Below are 14,497 nucleotides of genomic sequence, written 5' to 3'. Positions count from 1 at the left end.
GACCTCCAAGCACTGGGTCTGGGCAGGGAGCCGAGGAGAAGAGGAGGAAGGGAGGAGTGGGGACAGGAGAACAGATTGGGTCCAAGCTGCAGCTCTCCAGGCAGGCCGCTGCACGGGGACAGCACAGGGAGGGATGAGATAATTGCTCCAATCATGAGGCGATCTCTGGTGATTTTTATTGGCCTGCCCCTGGCTCTGCCTCAGGGCTGGAGGAGTGCAGCATTACCATAGTGGAGAGGACAGACACACCCTGCTAATCAGAAACACATAAGGAGCTCTGGCAGCCAGTGAGTCCAGCGTGTCAGACTCTGACTGCACCAGCCAAATACAAGGCCAAGTGGGGTTAAAGTTCTGTTGTTCAGATAGTACATATCTCACAGCTAGGGTTTGGAATAAGTTAGTTTTACAGAGTGGAGTTGCAAGGCTTCAACATAAGTATGAACATACATTTAAAAACACAGAAACAACACGAGCTCTCTGTTGCATGCAAACACACTCACACATCAAAAGCACCCTGTATATACACCATCATTGTACTTACATTTTTGTCTTTGTTGAGGTACTCAGCAGCTTCATCATACTCTGGCTTCATCTTCTTACAATGGCCACACCCTGCAGGTGAAAACACAAACAGACCTGACTAGCTGAGCGACGATGACTTATCGCTAAATATTATAAAAGAGACATGACTTGCCGCACGACGATGACTGAATGAACATAAACAGAAATGACAAGCCGAGTGAAGATGTGCTGACGGTAGTGTTAGGGATTCTCACCATACTTACCCATAATCCCATTAGAAGTACATGGCCTTAATAGAACCAACCAAGTGCGTTAATTGAATGAATCAAGCCATTGACAACATTACATTCTTAGTAGGGCCTCATCCAAGTAACATTCAAATAAACTGCAGGAATTCTCCTCCGTTCCCGCCAAAGGTTTTCAACTCAACACTGGCAGTTCTACTATATAGAAATGTACACTGAGTGTACAATACATTAAGAACACCTTCCTAGTATTGCGTTGCACACCCTGTTGCCAGAGTGATGGGGGAGAAGACAGTTTAAGCGAGACCAGTGACGTAGCAGGGTTGGGGATGCGATAGGACTAGTGTTCCCATACAGTGTGAGAACTAGCTGGGTGGACGGTGTGTGTGACATTGTGTGTGTGTGTGACACTGTGTGTGTGTGTGTGTGTGTGTGTGTATGTGTGTGGGTGTGTGTGTGTGTGTGTGTGTGTGTGTGACAATGTGTGTGACACTGTGTGTAAGCTTGACTTGCTTGCCAACAGGGCTGTGACAACAAATTCCTGCGTCATGAATAAATGCTGTGTTCAATAAAAAATGTATGAGCTCTGCAGCAATGCAACTTATTTTTAAACATCTTTCAGACTGAACTCAATATTTTTACCAAGCATTCACTAGATGTTTTGTTGTTGGTATATTGTAAAGAGTAGCCTATGCTGTTTGAAGAGCAGAGTGTGTGTGTGTGTATATTTCCTATACAGCATGGTTGGATGGAACCGCAAGATCTTTAGTTGGCACACTGCCATATTCAAAAACAGCTGTGAACTGTCCTTAAAATCAGCTACAGCTGTAATATACACAAAATCAATACAACACACTGCTGCATTCAAAATATGTATAAATGTTTAAATTGTAATATTTTTGTAGAATTGTCAGACAGGATGTACGTGAAGGAGGGGAGCACTGCCTCTGTCTGACCTTAAAAAGAGGAGTGTAAAAGAAGGAGACAGAGGAATAAAAGAGTATTATTCTATTCTCTGCATCATCTCCTCTCTACTGGTGCCATCACCTTCATTTACTGTCTGGGAACGGAGGGTTAAGCTAGATGTAATGTTTCTGGAGGGGAGTGTGTGTGTGTTTCTGTTGGAGAGTTGGAGAGACAAGGGCTTCGTGGCTATTAAAATAAGGCTGCTTCAGTGGGCGGCTGGACGCATCTCCTCTCTATCACCAGTCTGAATAGACTAGAGGATGCTGGGTAATATGCCAGTTGGGAGGCCAGATCCTGTTGTTTACTTCAGCCATTCACAGACATGAATTGGTCTCTATACATCCTGCATCTACAGCAGCACAAACACAACTGAACCAGCCACAGTGTGGAGGGAGCAGCACAGACAACTGAACCAGCCACAGTGTGGAGGGAGGGAGCAGCACAGACAACTGAACCAGCCACAGTGTGGAGGGAGGGAGCAGCACAGACAACTGAACCAGCCACAGTGTGGAGGGAGGGAGCAGCACAGACAACTGAACCAGCCACAGTGTGGAGGGAGGGAGCAGCACAGACAACTGAACCAGCCACAGTGTGGAGGGAGGGAGCAGCACAGACAACTGAACCAGCCACAGTGTGGAGGGAGGGAGCAGCACAGACAACTGAACCAGCCACAGTGTGGAGGGAGGGAGCAGCACAGACAACTGAACCAGCCACAGTGTGGAGGGAGCAGCACAGACAACTGAACCAGCCACAGTGTGGAGGGAGGGAGCAGCACAGACAACTGAACCAGCCACAGTGTGGAGGGAGCAGCACAGACAACTGAACCAGCCACAGTGTGGAGGGAGGGAGCAGCACAGACAACTGAACCAGCCACAGTGTGGAGGGAGGGAGCAGCACAGACAACTGAACCAGCCACAGTGTGGAGGGAGCAGCACAGACAACTGAACCAGCCACAGTGTGGAGGGAGCAGCACAGACAACTGAACCAGCCACAGTGTGGAGGGAGGGAGCAGCACAGACAACTGAACCAGCCACAGTGTGGAGGGAGCAGCACAGACAACTGAACCAGCCACAGTGTGGAGGGAGGGAGCAGCACAGACAACTGAACCAGCCACAGTGTGGAGAGAGGGAGCAGACAGGATAGGAACCTCTGGGTAAGAGCTCGACAAAAATAAAAGCTGATGCTCTTGACCATGAGATGATTACTCTCACTATGACAGGTGGACCATTAACAAACTGCAGTGTGTGTTGGTGTGTGTCTCCACGTGTTCTTGGCAGTGCCAGGGAGGGTGTGTGTGTGTGTGTGTGTACACAAGCTGCTGAAATGCCTGATATGCTTGTATCAGCCGGCTGCTCTTGGCTAGGGCGTCTCAATGAGTGGCCACAGCAGTGCCCAGTGAAGAGTGACAGCCAGGCTGCCCATTGTGAGAGGCAGGGCACCAAGGGGCGAGGGTGGGTCGGTCTGGTGGCCTTCCTGTGTTATAACAACGAGCCATATAAAAATGAGACTTTTACCCCCAGTGAGCCAGGGCCCATTATTTACTACAAATGGGTCCCAGGGTGGGGACACAGGAGGTGTCGTCATGCAGATTCAGAGCGTAACAGTGCGTTTTGACAACAGCACGGCTTTTCAACTCTGTCAAAACATCCCCCTGACGTTTCCTTGCTTCTCTCCTGACCGAGATCACATGGAAGAAGCTGAGAACTGTTTTGAAGTGGAAATCGAAACAAATAAAAATGTTAACTGTGACACTTTTACAATGTCTTTGTAACAACAGCAATCTGTTACATATGTAGCCTCATGATGTCATCATAGCCTGTTGTGTGTGTGTGTGTGTGTGTGAGAGAGAGATAGGCTACTCCGCGGTGTGTGTTTGTTACTTACATGGGGCATAGAACATGACCAGGGCAGATGGGTGTTCCTCCAGAAACCCATCTAAGGAGTCGTCAGTCAGGTGGAAGACGGGGGAGTCAGTCTCCGACCATTGGACCTCTGGGGCCTTCGGCTGGGGGGGCTGGGGACTGGATGGGGAGAGCGAGGTGGTGAGGGGTGGGAGTGAAAATGAGAGGGGAAAAGATAGAAGGGAAAGAGGGGTGAGAGAAAGGAGAGACATGTAAGGAGCCCAGAAGTGAGTTAAAGCATGTCTGTTATGAGGCAGACCTAGTTATAGATCGTACTCCACCTCACGTCAGCTACATCTGGCCTGTACTGGTCACACCCATATGACAGAGCCCTCCCTACCACTGCCAAGACCAAATACAAACACCTTCCAGTCTTTTATCCATACTGGCCACTAGTCAAGGAGAAAATGTACGAGGGTTCATAACACACTGTCTAGGGGGAAGGATATCTGTTTTAAATGTCACTATGTGCAAATGGGATGCGGTCATAAATCTACAGCTTTGCACATAGTGACATTTAAAACAGATATCCTTCCCCCTAGACAGTGTGTGCTGCGGAGTACTTTTTATAACTAGGCAAGGCAGGCCAAACCCTCACCTAAACCGGACGACTCTGGGCCAATTGTGCACCGAATAACGGCCGGTTGTAACACAGCCTGGTCTGTAATACACTGCAATACAGTGCCTTAGACCGCTGCGCCACTCGGGAGGCCGAGTGCATGTCATTACCATTATAATAAAAAGTACAGCTAGGTTATACTTATACACAGTACTTATTCATAGCCAGATGTCCAGGTCGTACCTAGGCAACATCAGGTGCACATCCTCCTTACTTTGCGAGATCGTGATGAATACCGCTAACCCCCTTGTGTGTGTGTGGTGTCTCTTCCATAATTCCACCATAGAGGAATCTAAAAGCCAAATGCTGCAGTATTTTTCAGGTTTAGCCCATCTCGTGGTGGCTGTGTTAAAAAATAAAATATTTTAACCTTTATTTAATTAGGCAAGTCAGTTAAGAACAAATTCTTATTTACAATGACGGCCTACCCCGACCAAACCCGGACGATGCTGGGCCAATTGTGCGCCGCCCTATGAGATTCCCAATCATGACCGGATGTGATTCAGCCTGGATTCGATCCAGGGACTTCAGTGATGCCTTTTGCACTGAGATGCAGTGCCTTAGACCGCTGCGCCACTCGGGAGCCCTGTGTGAAGCCGTCCACAGAGGCATATAATATTCACTAAGGATATTCAAGACGATTGGATACGCATCTAGATACATGGGCTTCGACACGATACAGGAACCATACGTTTTAGTTTGAAATGATTCAGTGCTATTGGAGAACGAATTCATGCGATTCGGTTCAATGCGATTTAATTCGATGCACTAACATGTGTTGCATAAAACACATTCATTTTCCATTCTAAATTACAATCTGCTGCTGATGGAGCTCATGAGCTGAGCCTCGCTGAGCTGACGTGTGTGTGTGTAAATGAGTGTATGTCTATGATGTGTGTACTATGTAAGCACCTGAGCTGAGCTATAAGGAAGGCATCTAAAGTACCACCCCACTACCACTATCTGGTTAGGGGGGGGCAATGTAGCCTGTTTTCTGTCCCCCCACTTTGGCACTGAAATCACCATCAACCACTAATCAATCATTTTTGAAGATTAAGTGTTTGAGCTAGTAATGTATAAATATTTATTGTGTACAAATGATCTATGACATAGCCAATGCATATATAGCTCAATACGTATTGTGTACAAATTATCTATGACATAGCCAATGCATATATAGCTTAATACTTATTGTGTACAAATTATCTATGACATAGCCAATGCATATATAGCTTAATACTTATTGTGTACAAATTATCTATGACATAGCCAATGCATATATAGCTTAATACTTATTGTGTACAAATTATCTATGACATAGCCAATGAATATACAGCACAACTTTGGATTTCACCCCCATCTCAAAATCAGATAGTTTTGATGTTTTTAGTGAGCTTTTCTCTTCCTGCTTTGACCATGTAATGCGCCTTGCAAAAGTGAATGCTGTCCTTGTTATGAAATGATAAATTTTACCCTGTATACAGTGGGGAGAACAAGTATTTGATACACTGCCGATTTTGCAGGTTTTCCTACTTACAAAGCATGTAGAGGTCTGTAATTTTTATCATAGGTACACTTCAACTGTGAGAGACAGAATCGAAAAAAATCCAGAAAATCACATTTAATTACTTAAAAATCATACATTTGCATTTTATTGCATGACATAAGTATTTGATCACATACCAACCAGTAAGATTTCCGGCTCTCACAGACCTGGTAGTTTTTCTTTTAGAAGCCCTCCTGTTCTCCACTCATTACCTGTATTAACTGCACCTGTTTGAACTCGTTACCTGTATAAAAGACACCTGTCCACACACTCAATCAAACAGACTCCAACCTCTCCACAATGGCCAAGACCAGAGAGTTGTGTAAGGACATCAGGGATAAAATTGTAGACCTGCACAAGGCTGAGATGGGCTACAGGACAATAGGCAAGCAGCTTGGTGAGAAGGCAACAACTGTTGGCGCAATTATTAGAAAATGGAAGGAGTTCAAGATGACGGTCAATCAGCCTCGGTCTGGGGCTCCATGCAAGATCTCACCTCGTGGGGCATCAATGATTATGAGGAAGGTGAGGGATCAGCCCAGAACTACACGGCAGGACCTGGTCAATGACCTGAAGAGAGCTGGGACCACAGTCTCAAAGAAAACCATTAGTAACACACTACGCCGTCATGGATTAAAATCCTGCAGCGCACGCAAGGTCCCCCTGCTCAAGCCAGCGCATGTCCAGGCCCGTCTGAAGTTTGCCAATGACCATCTGGATGATCCAGAAGAGGAATGGGAGAATGTCATGTGGTCTGATGAGACAAAAATAGAGCTTTTTGGTCTAAACTCCACTCGCCGTGTTTGGAGGAAGAAGAAGGATGAGTACAATCCCAAGAACACCATCCCAACCGTGAAGCATGGAGGTGGAAACATCATTCTTTGGGGATGCTTTTCTGCAAAGGGAACAGGACAACTGCACCGTATTGAGAGGAGGATGGATGGGGCCATGTATTGCGAGATCTTGGCCAACAACCTCCTTCCCTCAGTAAGAGCATTGAAGATGGGTCATGGCTGGGTCTTCCAGCATGACAACGACCCAAAACACACAGCCAGGGCAACTAAGGAGTGGCTCCGTAAGAAGCATATCAAGGTCCTGGGGTGGCCTAGCCAGTCTCCAGACCTGAACCCAATAGAAAATCTTTGGAGGGAGCTGAAAGTCCTTATTGCCCAGCGACAGCCCCGAAACCTGAAGGATCTGGAGAAGGTCTGTATGGAGGAGTGGGCCAAAATCCCTGCTGCAGTGTGTGCAAACCTGGTGAAGAACTACAGGAAACGTATGATCTCTGTAATTGCAAACAAAGGTTTCTGTACCAAATATTAAGTTCTGCTTTTCTGATGTATCAAATACTTATGTCATGCAATAAAATGCATATTAATTACTTAAAAATCATACAATGTGATTTTCTGGATTTTTGTTTTAGATTCCGTCTTTCACAGTTGAAGTGTACCTATGATAAAAAATGACAGACCTCTACATGCTTTGTAAGTAGGAAAACCTGCCAAATCGGCAGTGTATCCAATACTTGTTCTCCCCACTGTATATATATATTTTTTTAAAGTCCATATACACAGAATTGTTTAAGCAAAACTATTGCTGATGGTGAACTGAAACAATCAAAATAAAATCTATTGTAAGCCCCGTTCAGCAGGTAGCCTGTTAGCAAGATGACTTGTCGCCAGTAGCTTACTTTGATTTTCAACAGCACATATTGTAGATAGCAATAGCCTAGCAAATTCCATAAGTTGTCACTCAACTAGTAAAGCCTAATATCCTGAAAGGCATTTTAGCATTTGAATGCTCAAGGTTCCGCACAGATGTGCAAGATCAGCGCGCGACGCTGGGCACACTGTGCAGTTTGACTAGGCTCCTGATATTCCCTGGGGTTGTTCGGCATGCAAAAATTACTTGTAGTTCAATGACTGTCAACACAGATACACGCTTAGTTCCACACCTAATGAGAAGACGCATCAGTTGTCACAAAATAGGAGGTATTTTTGGGAACTGCAAAGAAAGCTACAACCCCAAAAAGTTCATCAGCGATTCATAACGTTTGAATAAATTCTCTAACCAATACATGCTACATTTGGATCGGTTTGGGGTCCGCGGACCAATGCTGACATAACGTTTGAATAGGGACCGATGGATATGGGTGAATCGTTACATTCCTAATCATGAACTATTAGTATTACAGGTCTCCTAGCTGGTCTCCTAGCTGGTCAGACTGGACAGGGCCCTGGAGAAAGCCTCTGAGTCAGGACCACTTTGAACAGATGCTTAATGGGTGTGGGTGTCAGTGTGAGAGAGAAAAAGAGAGTGTGTGTGTGAGTGCATGTACTTGTTATGGGTCTACACCATGGGATTGTCTCTGAAGTCGGTAGAACACTCCACAGAGAGGAAAGCGGTCATGGTTTGAAGCATCTGCCAGAGCCACTCGAGACTCAAACTGTCTGTGTTCTCTGACCTTAGAGGCATTGTTCGTGTTCCCATATAACAATGTTTCCTCTCTGTCTGTGTTTCCTGAAATTGCTGTGAAATCTGTTCTGTGCCCTTTCAATAGACTAGAGCACGGTAAACAGTCGAATGAGTGTGAGAGCCAACGGGGAGTAGAGTGAATGGGGACATTAATGGGTGTGTTGATGCACTCTTCATGCAGGAGTAAAATGCTATGTTTATCTGAAGCGGGTTACAGTACAGTAAGTGTACCGGTATACATTTTTAGTATATGCATGTGGCCTTGCTAACACCACACGCTTACCAACTGAGCCCAACAGCAACATGAATAGGCCACAGAACTTTTGCCACATCAGTTCCCTAACCAGTGATCAGGAAAAGCTCCGGACTCTATTTTATGAGGGGAAAGTGATGGAGGCGAAAGGAAGGAAGGAAACGGTTAAAACACTCACTTCTTCATCCAGTCAGCGATGTCCTTGGCTGTACCTCCGTAGTTTTCATAGTGGTGCAGGAACTTCCCCTTCCTAAAGACCGGGGGGTGAAGAGAGAGCGAGAGAGCGAGAGGGGACAACAGAGAGAAGAGCGGGGAAAAAGGCTATAATACATATGCAGTACAGAATGACCCCATTTAGAAAACCTGAACCTAGCTGCTCCCGCTGAACCTAGCTGCTCCCGCTGAACCTAGCTGCTCCCGCTGAACCTAGCTGCTCCCGCTGAACCTAGCTGCTCCCGCTGAACCTAGCTGCTCCCGCTGAACCTAGCTGCTCCCGCTGAACCTAGCTGCTCCCGCTGAACCTAGCTGCTCCCGCTGAACCTAGCTGCTCCCGCTGAACCTAGCTGCTCCCGCTGAACCTAGCTGCTCCCGCTGAACCTAGCTGCTCCCGCTGAACCTAGCTGCTCCCGCTGAACCTAGCTGCTCCCGCTGAACCTAGCTGCTCCCGCTGAACCTAGCTGCTCCCGCTGAACCTAATGCCTGCAGATCGTGGTAATTTGTAACCGTCACTGATCTGCAGGGAATAGAATACAGCAGCCAGAGTTGGACAGTATTAGTGCCATTCATCACTTGTAGTTTAATAGGCACAGAGGGAGAGGCCCTTCTGGGTTCCTACGTTTTGTTTTTTGTTCCGCAAAAATGTTAAAAACACTTAGGCCTAAAGCCTGCAGGTATAATGCATGATAATGCAATTATATAACAAGTTATAAAGCATTATACATGCAGGCTTTAATTATCAACAAGATGTTTAACTTTGTGGCCTCTTCACTGGAAAGAAAAGACATCGGAAAGGGAACTTGAACAGCAAGACAGAGAAAGATCATTGTAACAGCAGTAGGGTTGTTAGCCCCACCACCACTCTAGAGGCTGGGTTGGAAAGCTGAGTGACTGGCACTCGCGGATGCTTTTCAAAGCCTATGTCAGATACTCCAATTAGTGTAATTAGCTCCAATGAGTGTAATTTGCCAAATATTAGGAGTTAAGAAATAAAGTTGACAGCAATAGAAATAAGATATTCTCCTCTTTTCAACTGTAGGTACGTCATTTCTATATACAGTACCAGTCAAAAGTTTTTCTTTATTTTCTACTTTGTAAAATAATAGTGAAGACACCAAAATTATGAAATAACATGTGGAACCATGTAGTAACCAAAAGTGTTAAACAAATCCAAATATATTTTATATTTGAGATTCTATAAAGTAGCCACCCTTTGCCTTGATGACAGCTTTGCACACTTGGCATTCTCTCAACCAGCTTCACCTGGAATGCTTTTCCAACAGTCTTGAAGGAGTTCCCACATTTGCTGAGCACTTGTTGGCGGCTTTTCCTTCGCTCTGCGGTCCAACTCATCCCAAACCATCTCAATTGGGTTGAGGCCGGGTGATTGTGGAGGCCAGGTCATCTGATGCAGCAATCCATCACTCTCCTTGGTCAAATAGCCATTACACAGCCTATATGCGTGTTGGGTCATTGTCCTGTTAAAAAACAAATGATAGTCCCACTAAGCGCAAACCAGATGGGATGGCGTATCGCTGCAGAATGCTGTGGTAGCCATGCTGGTTAAGTGTGCCTTGAATTCTACATAAATCACTAACAAGGTCACTAGCAAAGCACCCCCACACCATCACACCTCCTCCTCCATGCTTCACGGTGCGACCACACATGCAGAGATCATCCGTTCACCTACTCTGCGTCTCACAAAGAGGCGGTTGGAACCAAAAAGCTCAAATTTGGACTAATCAGACCAAATTACAGATTTCTAATGTCTTTTGCTCGTGTTTCTTGGCCCAAGCAAGTCTCTTCTTATTATTGGTGTCCTTTAGTAGTGACCTCTTTGCAGAAATACAACCATGAAGGCCTGACTCCTCTGAACAGTTGATGTTGAGATGTGTCTGTTACTTGAACTCTGAAGCGTTTAAATGGGCCGCAATTTCTGGGGCTGGTAACTCTAATGAACGTATCCTCTGCAGCAGAGTTAACTCTGGGTCTTCCTTTCCTGTTGCTGTCCTCATGAGAGCCAGTTTCATCATATCGCTTGATGGTTTTTTGCAACTGCACTTAAATAAACTTGTTTTGAAATTTTCCAGATTGACTGATGTTCATGTCTTAAAGTAATGATGGACTGTTGTTTCTCTTTGCTTATTTGAGCTGTTCTTGCCATAATATGGACTTGGTCTTTTATCAAATAGGGCTATCTTCTGTATACCACCCCTACCTTGTCACAACACAACTGACTAGCTCAAACGCATTAAGGTGGAAAAAATGTCCACAAATTAACAAGGCACACCTGTTAATTGAAATGGATTCCAAGTGAATATCTCATGAAGCTGGTTGGGAGAATGCCAAGAGTGTGCAAAGCTGTCATTAAGACAAAGGGAGGCTACTTTGAAGAATCTCAAATAATCAACACTTTTTTGGTTACTACATGATTCCATATGTGTTATTTCATAGTTTTGATGTCTTCACTATTATTCTACAATGTGGAAAATAGTAAAAATAAAGAAAAACCCTGGAATGAGTAGGTGACCAAACTTTTGACTGGTACTGTATTTGGACACACCTACTCCCTGTTGCACTTCCTAAAGCCCTAAGTGCATGAGGGAGTTGTGTGTATGTGTATTGCTTAAAGTAAGGTGGATGAGAGAAATGAGACTCACTCAAAGTAACAGAAGGTGGGGTAGCCCTTGACATTGTACTCCTGCTTGAGGCCATCAAACTCGGCTGGGTGCACGTTCATCCCAGCCAGCACCTAGAGACCAGACACAGGGAGCACGCACGGACACATAGAATGTATTAAAAATCATCACATCACAGCAGGTTAGTTCATTAGAGAAGCACCAAAAAAAGCTCCACTAAATGAAGATGAATGACTCAAGGGGGGACCATGTAAACAGAAGGAGACATGAAAACAGGATGTGTGACAAAGGGGACAATGAAATATCTATTGTAATTTGTTCTATCTTGGTTGGCTTTTCAAAACTCAAAGCATCTGTCAAATCCATTTCAATCTGTGAGGTTCCCTACCTTCATAATGTCAATGTTTCAGGACTTGTGTCAACACAATTTGGGCTTTCTTATTCTTTTTGAAGACTTAAATAAACTTTGAGAAAAATGTCCTCTTCCTTCACCTGTGACGATATGGTGAAAAATATGTTGGATGACCTGGCAGACTCTTGCTTATAGTCCCAAATCTATCACTTCCTTCTGCTATCACCTCCTCGCACACACCCACACGCCATGCAGAGCCAAAACATAACACTCCATATGTTGTGTGTGTGCATGAGGTAAACGCATTCATTATGCAAATCTCTAAACGAGAGGCTTATTTATTCACTCATCAGCCAGACTAGCTGAAATCAGACAAAGCATGTATCCCAAATGACTTCATAATCCCTATATAGTGCACTACAAAAAAAGGTAATATAGGGAGCAGGGTGGAGAGGGAATAGGGTGGCATTTGGGAGCCGAACAAAAACACTTTAATTTAGATCTCATTCCTTTCCATGCTGCTCCATATGAGGCAGACACACGAAGAGAAAGATGCAGCTCCAGTAGGTGTTTCTAAGCAGTAGCTAGGTGGATCTTCTCCCCTCAGAGTCTCTCTACTACGCCTCTTCTGTGCGTGTTCGTTAGGAACACGCGCTCTTGGTTTTCAAAGGTGTTCCCTTGATGCTTTCTCCTGTGTGATATTGATCCTTGGTTGACTCTTTGATCTACTTTCTTGTTGTTGAGCTAGAGATGTTTTACTTTAGCTCCGGAACCAAACTACATCTAGCTTTCAAATTTGATCTGTAACCCGAATAAAAAAAAAAAAAGTGCAATCTGTTGGTTGCTACATCCATTTTTATACTTTTAAAACAATTAGTTATTGAAGACAATACCTTATATGCCTCATGAGCTCAGTTTACCTGTCGAACCCCATCAGAACCCAACACATAAGCTTGTTTTAACTCCTCTGTTTGTAAACAATGAATGTAAACAAACACTGTATAGCCTCAAAACGATATTGTTGATATCATGGATGGTCAGTCCTTGTATCCATAGCTCTGGCTGTGAATTGGAGAGTGGCTACATTTCCTCTAGCCCAAACCCTCAGCTTTTTACCAAATCATTGGTGGGGTTGACCTTGGTTATTCTTCCAACTGCAGATTGCTGCTTTAAGACTTGAATTGTACTATTCTGTTTTCAGTGTATATGTGTTTGTGGTGGAGGGAGGGAGGAGGACTAAAAGGGAGAGCGAACAAGGGAGCAAACACAAACACTCTGCAGTCTAAACTGGCATATAACCCATACAGAGACTGGAAACTTCGACTGCAGAAAGTTGATCCCATAACTGTGGCTGTGGGGATTTAAAGTGGCAATATGTACCTGTTTCGATGACCCAACCTAATTCACATAGAAATGTGAGTAATAGATCTATCATTCTACTTGAAAGCAAGTCTAAGAAGCGGTAGATCTGTTCTATGTGTACCATTTCTATGCTTTACGTTCTTACGTTTGTTTTTTTACATCTTTTACATTCCGTTTTGTACACCATCTTCAAAATAGCTGAAACAACAATATTTTTGGTTATGGAAAATATATTTCAGAGCAGTTTAGATTGATGATACAATGATTCTGATGAATGGATTTGAACTGAGAATGTTTTGGGACTAACTACTAAGCAACTAACCCAAAACCACACTCGGAGACAAAGCAAGAGACAGTGTGTTAGGATTTTAAGCAATGTCAATGTGAGAAGATATGACTTACATATGTACCCTTGGTCTCTGTAGCTGCCTGTTGAAATACGGGCTGCATCCTCTTACAGACACCACACCCTGTAGGAGGAAGAACATGAGACATTACAGAAGCACACCGACGACTCGTCACTCAGTCGCTCTCAATCAACATACTAAACAAGAAGAGGTCCATTGTTTTATCAAGGGCCCAGTAGAATACGAATAGAACTTTGGAGAGCTTGATGTATCTAGATTATACAACCAATAAACCTGAACATTCAGTTCAACGACCCAGCGCTTTTCCTTTACACAACTACAAATGACCAATCGTTAAGTATTACTCCTCTCAGGTGAAATGCTATAAATCCACACATTTTAATGAAAAGGCTGGATATAAATTGTAAAAGTTTAACGTAAAAGAAAACCATCTAGAGCTTGTAAATTGGCTGGAGGCGCATGGTTGTACATTTCATCAATTATTTTATTCAATAAATACCTGATTATCAAAATCAATGAGTCTGGCAGCAAGGGAAGAGGACAAATCCTAGAGGGATTTAAGGGGCCTCCTTCCACCACATCACTTCCCTAAACTCTCTCTGCTGACTGGAGGGAGGGATGCATCCCAAATATATTCCTTATATTGTGTACTACGTTTGACCAGGATCCATAGGACTCTGGTCAAAGGTAGTGCACTATGCAGGGCATATGGTGCCATTTGGGATGCACATATTTCATTTTCCATCTTCAAAGAGTCTTCTGATGATGTGCTGTATATTCTATGCCAGTAATTAAAGATTATCTACCAATAGAAGCTATTTTCTCTTATCCCGACTTCTCTAAATAGCTTCGGTAGGAGTTCTTATCAAGAGGTACAAAACGTATATTAGGAGTCCGTGATTGTGTGTGTGTGTGACTCACATGGGGCATAGAACATCATGAGGATTGGCCTCTCCTCCCTCTTTAGAAGCTTCCTGAAGTCCTGAAAGAAAAAGGAGAAGAGCTGTGAGGAAAAAGGGACCTACTGTAGAAT

The 14,497-nt window shown here is 44.3% G+C and overlaps 1 protein-coding gene across 1 annotated transcript in view; it reads right to left on the bottom strand.

Annotated features, from left to right (window-relative positions):
• pdia5 (protein disulfide isomerase family A, member 5) overlaps positions 1-14,497 on the bottom strand; it is a 55,681-nt gene that overhangs the window by 18,257 nt on the left and 22,927 nt on the right. Inside the window, exons 7-12 of the mRNA XM_055871276.1 lie at positions 14,386-14,446; positions 13,499-13,566; positions 11,404-11,495; positions 8,706-8,777; positions 3,618-3,754; positions 542-612 (exon numbers count right to left, since the gene is read on the bottom strand). Of these exons, the coding sequence (XP_055727251.1) occupies positions 542-612; positions 3,618-3,754; positions 8,706-8,777; positions 11,404-11,495; positions 13,499-13,566; positions 14,386-14,446 (501 nt within the window). The remainder of the gene's footprint in view (positions 1-541; positions 613-3,617; positions 3,755-8,705; positions 8,778-11,403; positions 11,496-13,498; positions 13,567-14,385; positions 14,447-14,497) is intronic.

Source organism: Salvelinus fontinalis, chromosome 19 (genome assembly GCF_029448725.1).
Source record: "Salvelinus fontinalis isolate EN_2023a chromosome 19, ASM2944872v1, whole genome shotgun sequence".
NCBI classification, from domain to species: domain Eukaryota; kingdom Metazoa; phylum Chordata; class Actinopteri; order Salmoniformes; family Salmonidae; genus Salvelinus; species Salvelinus fontinalis.
Note: the sequence above shows the minus strand (reverse complement) of the source record. Positions and strands in the feature narration are given on the sequence as shown.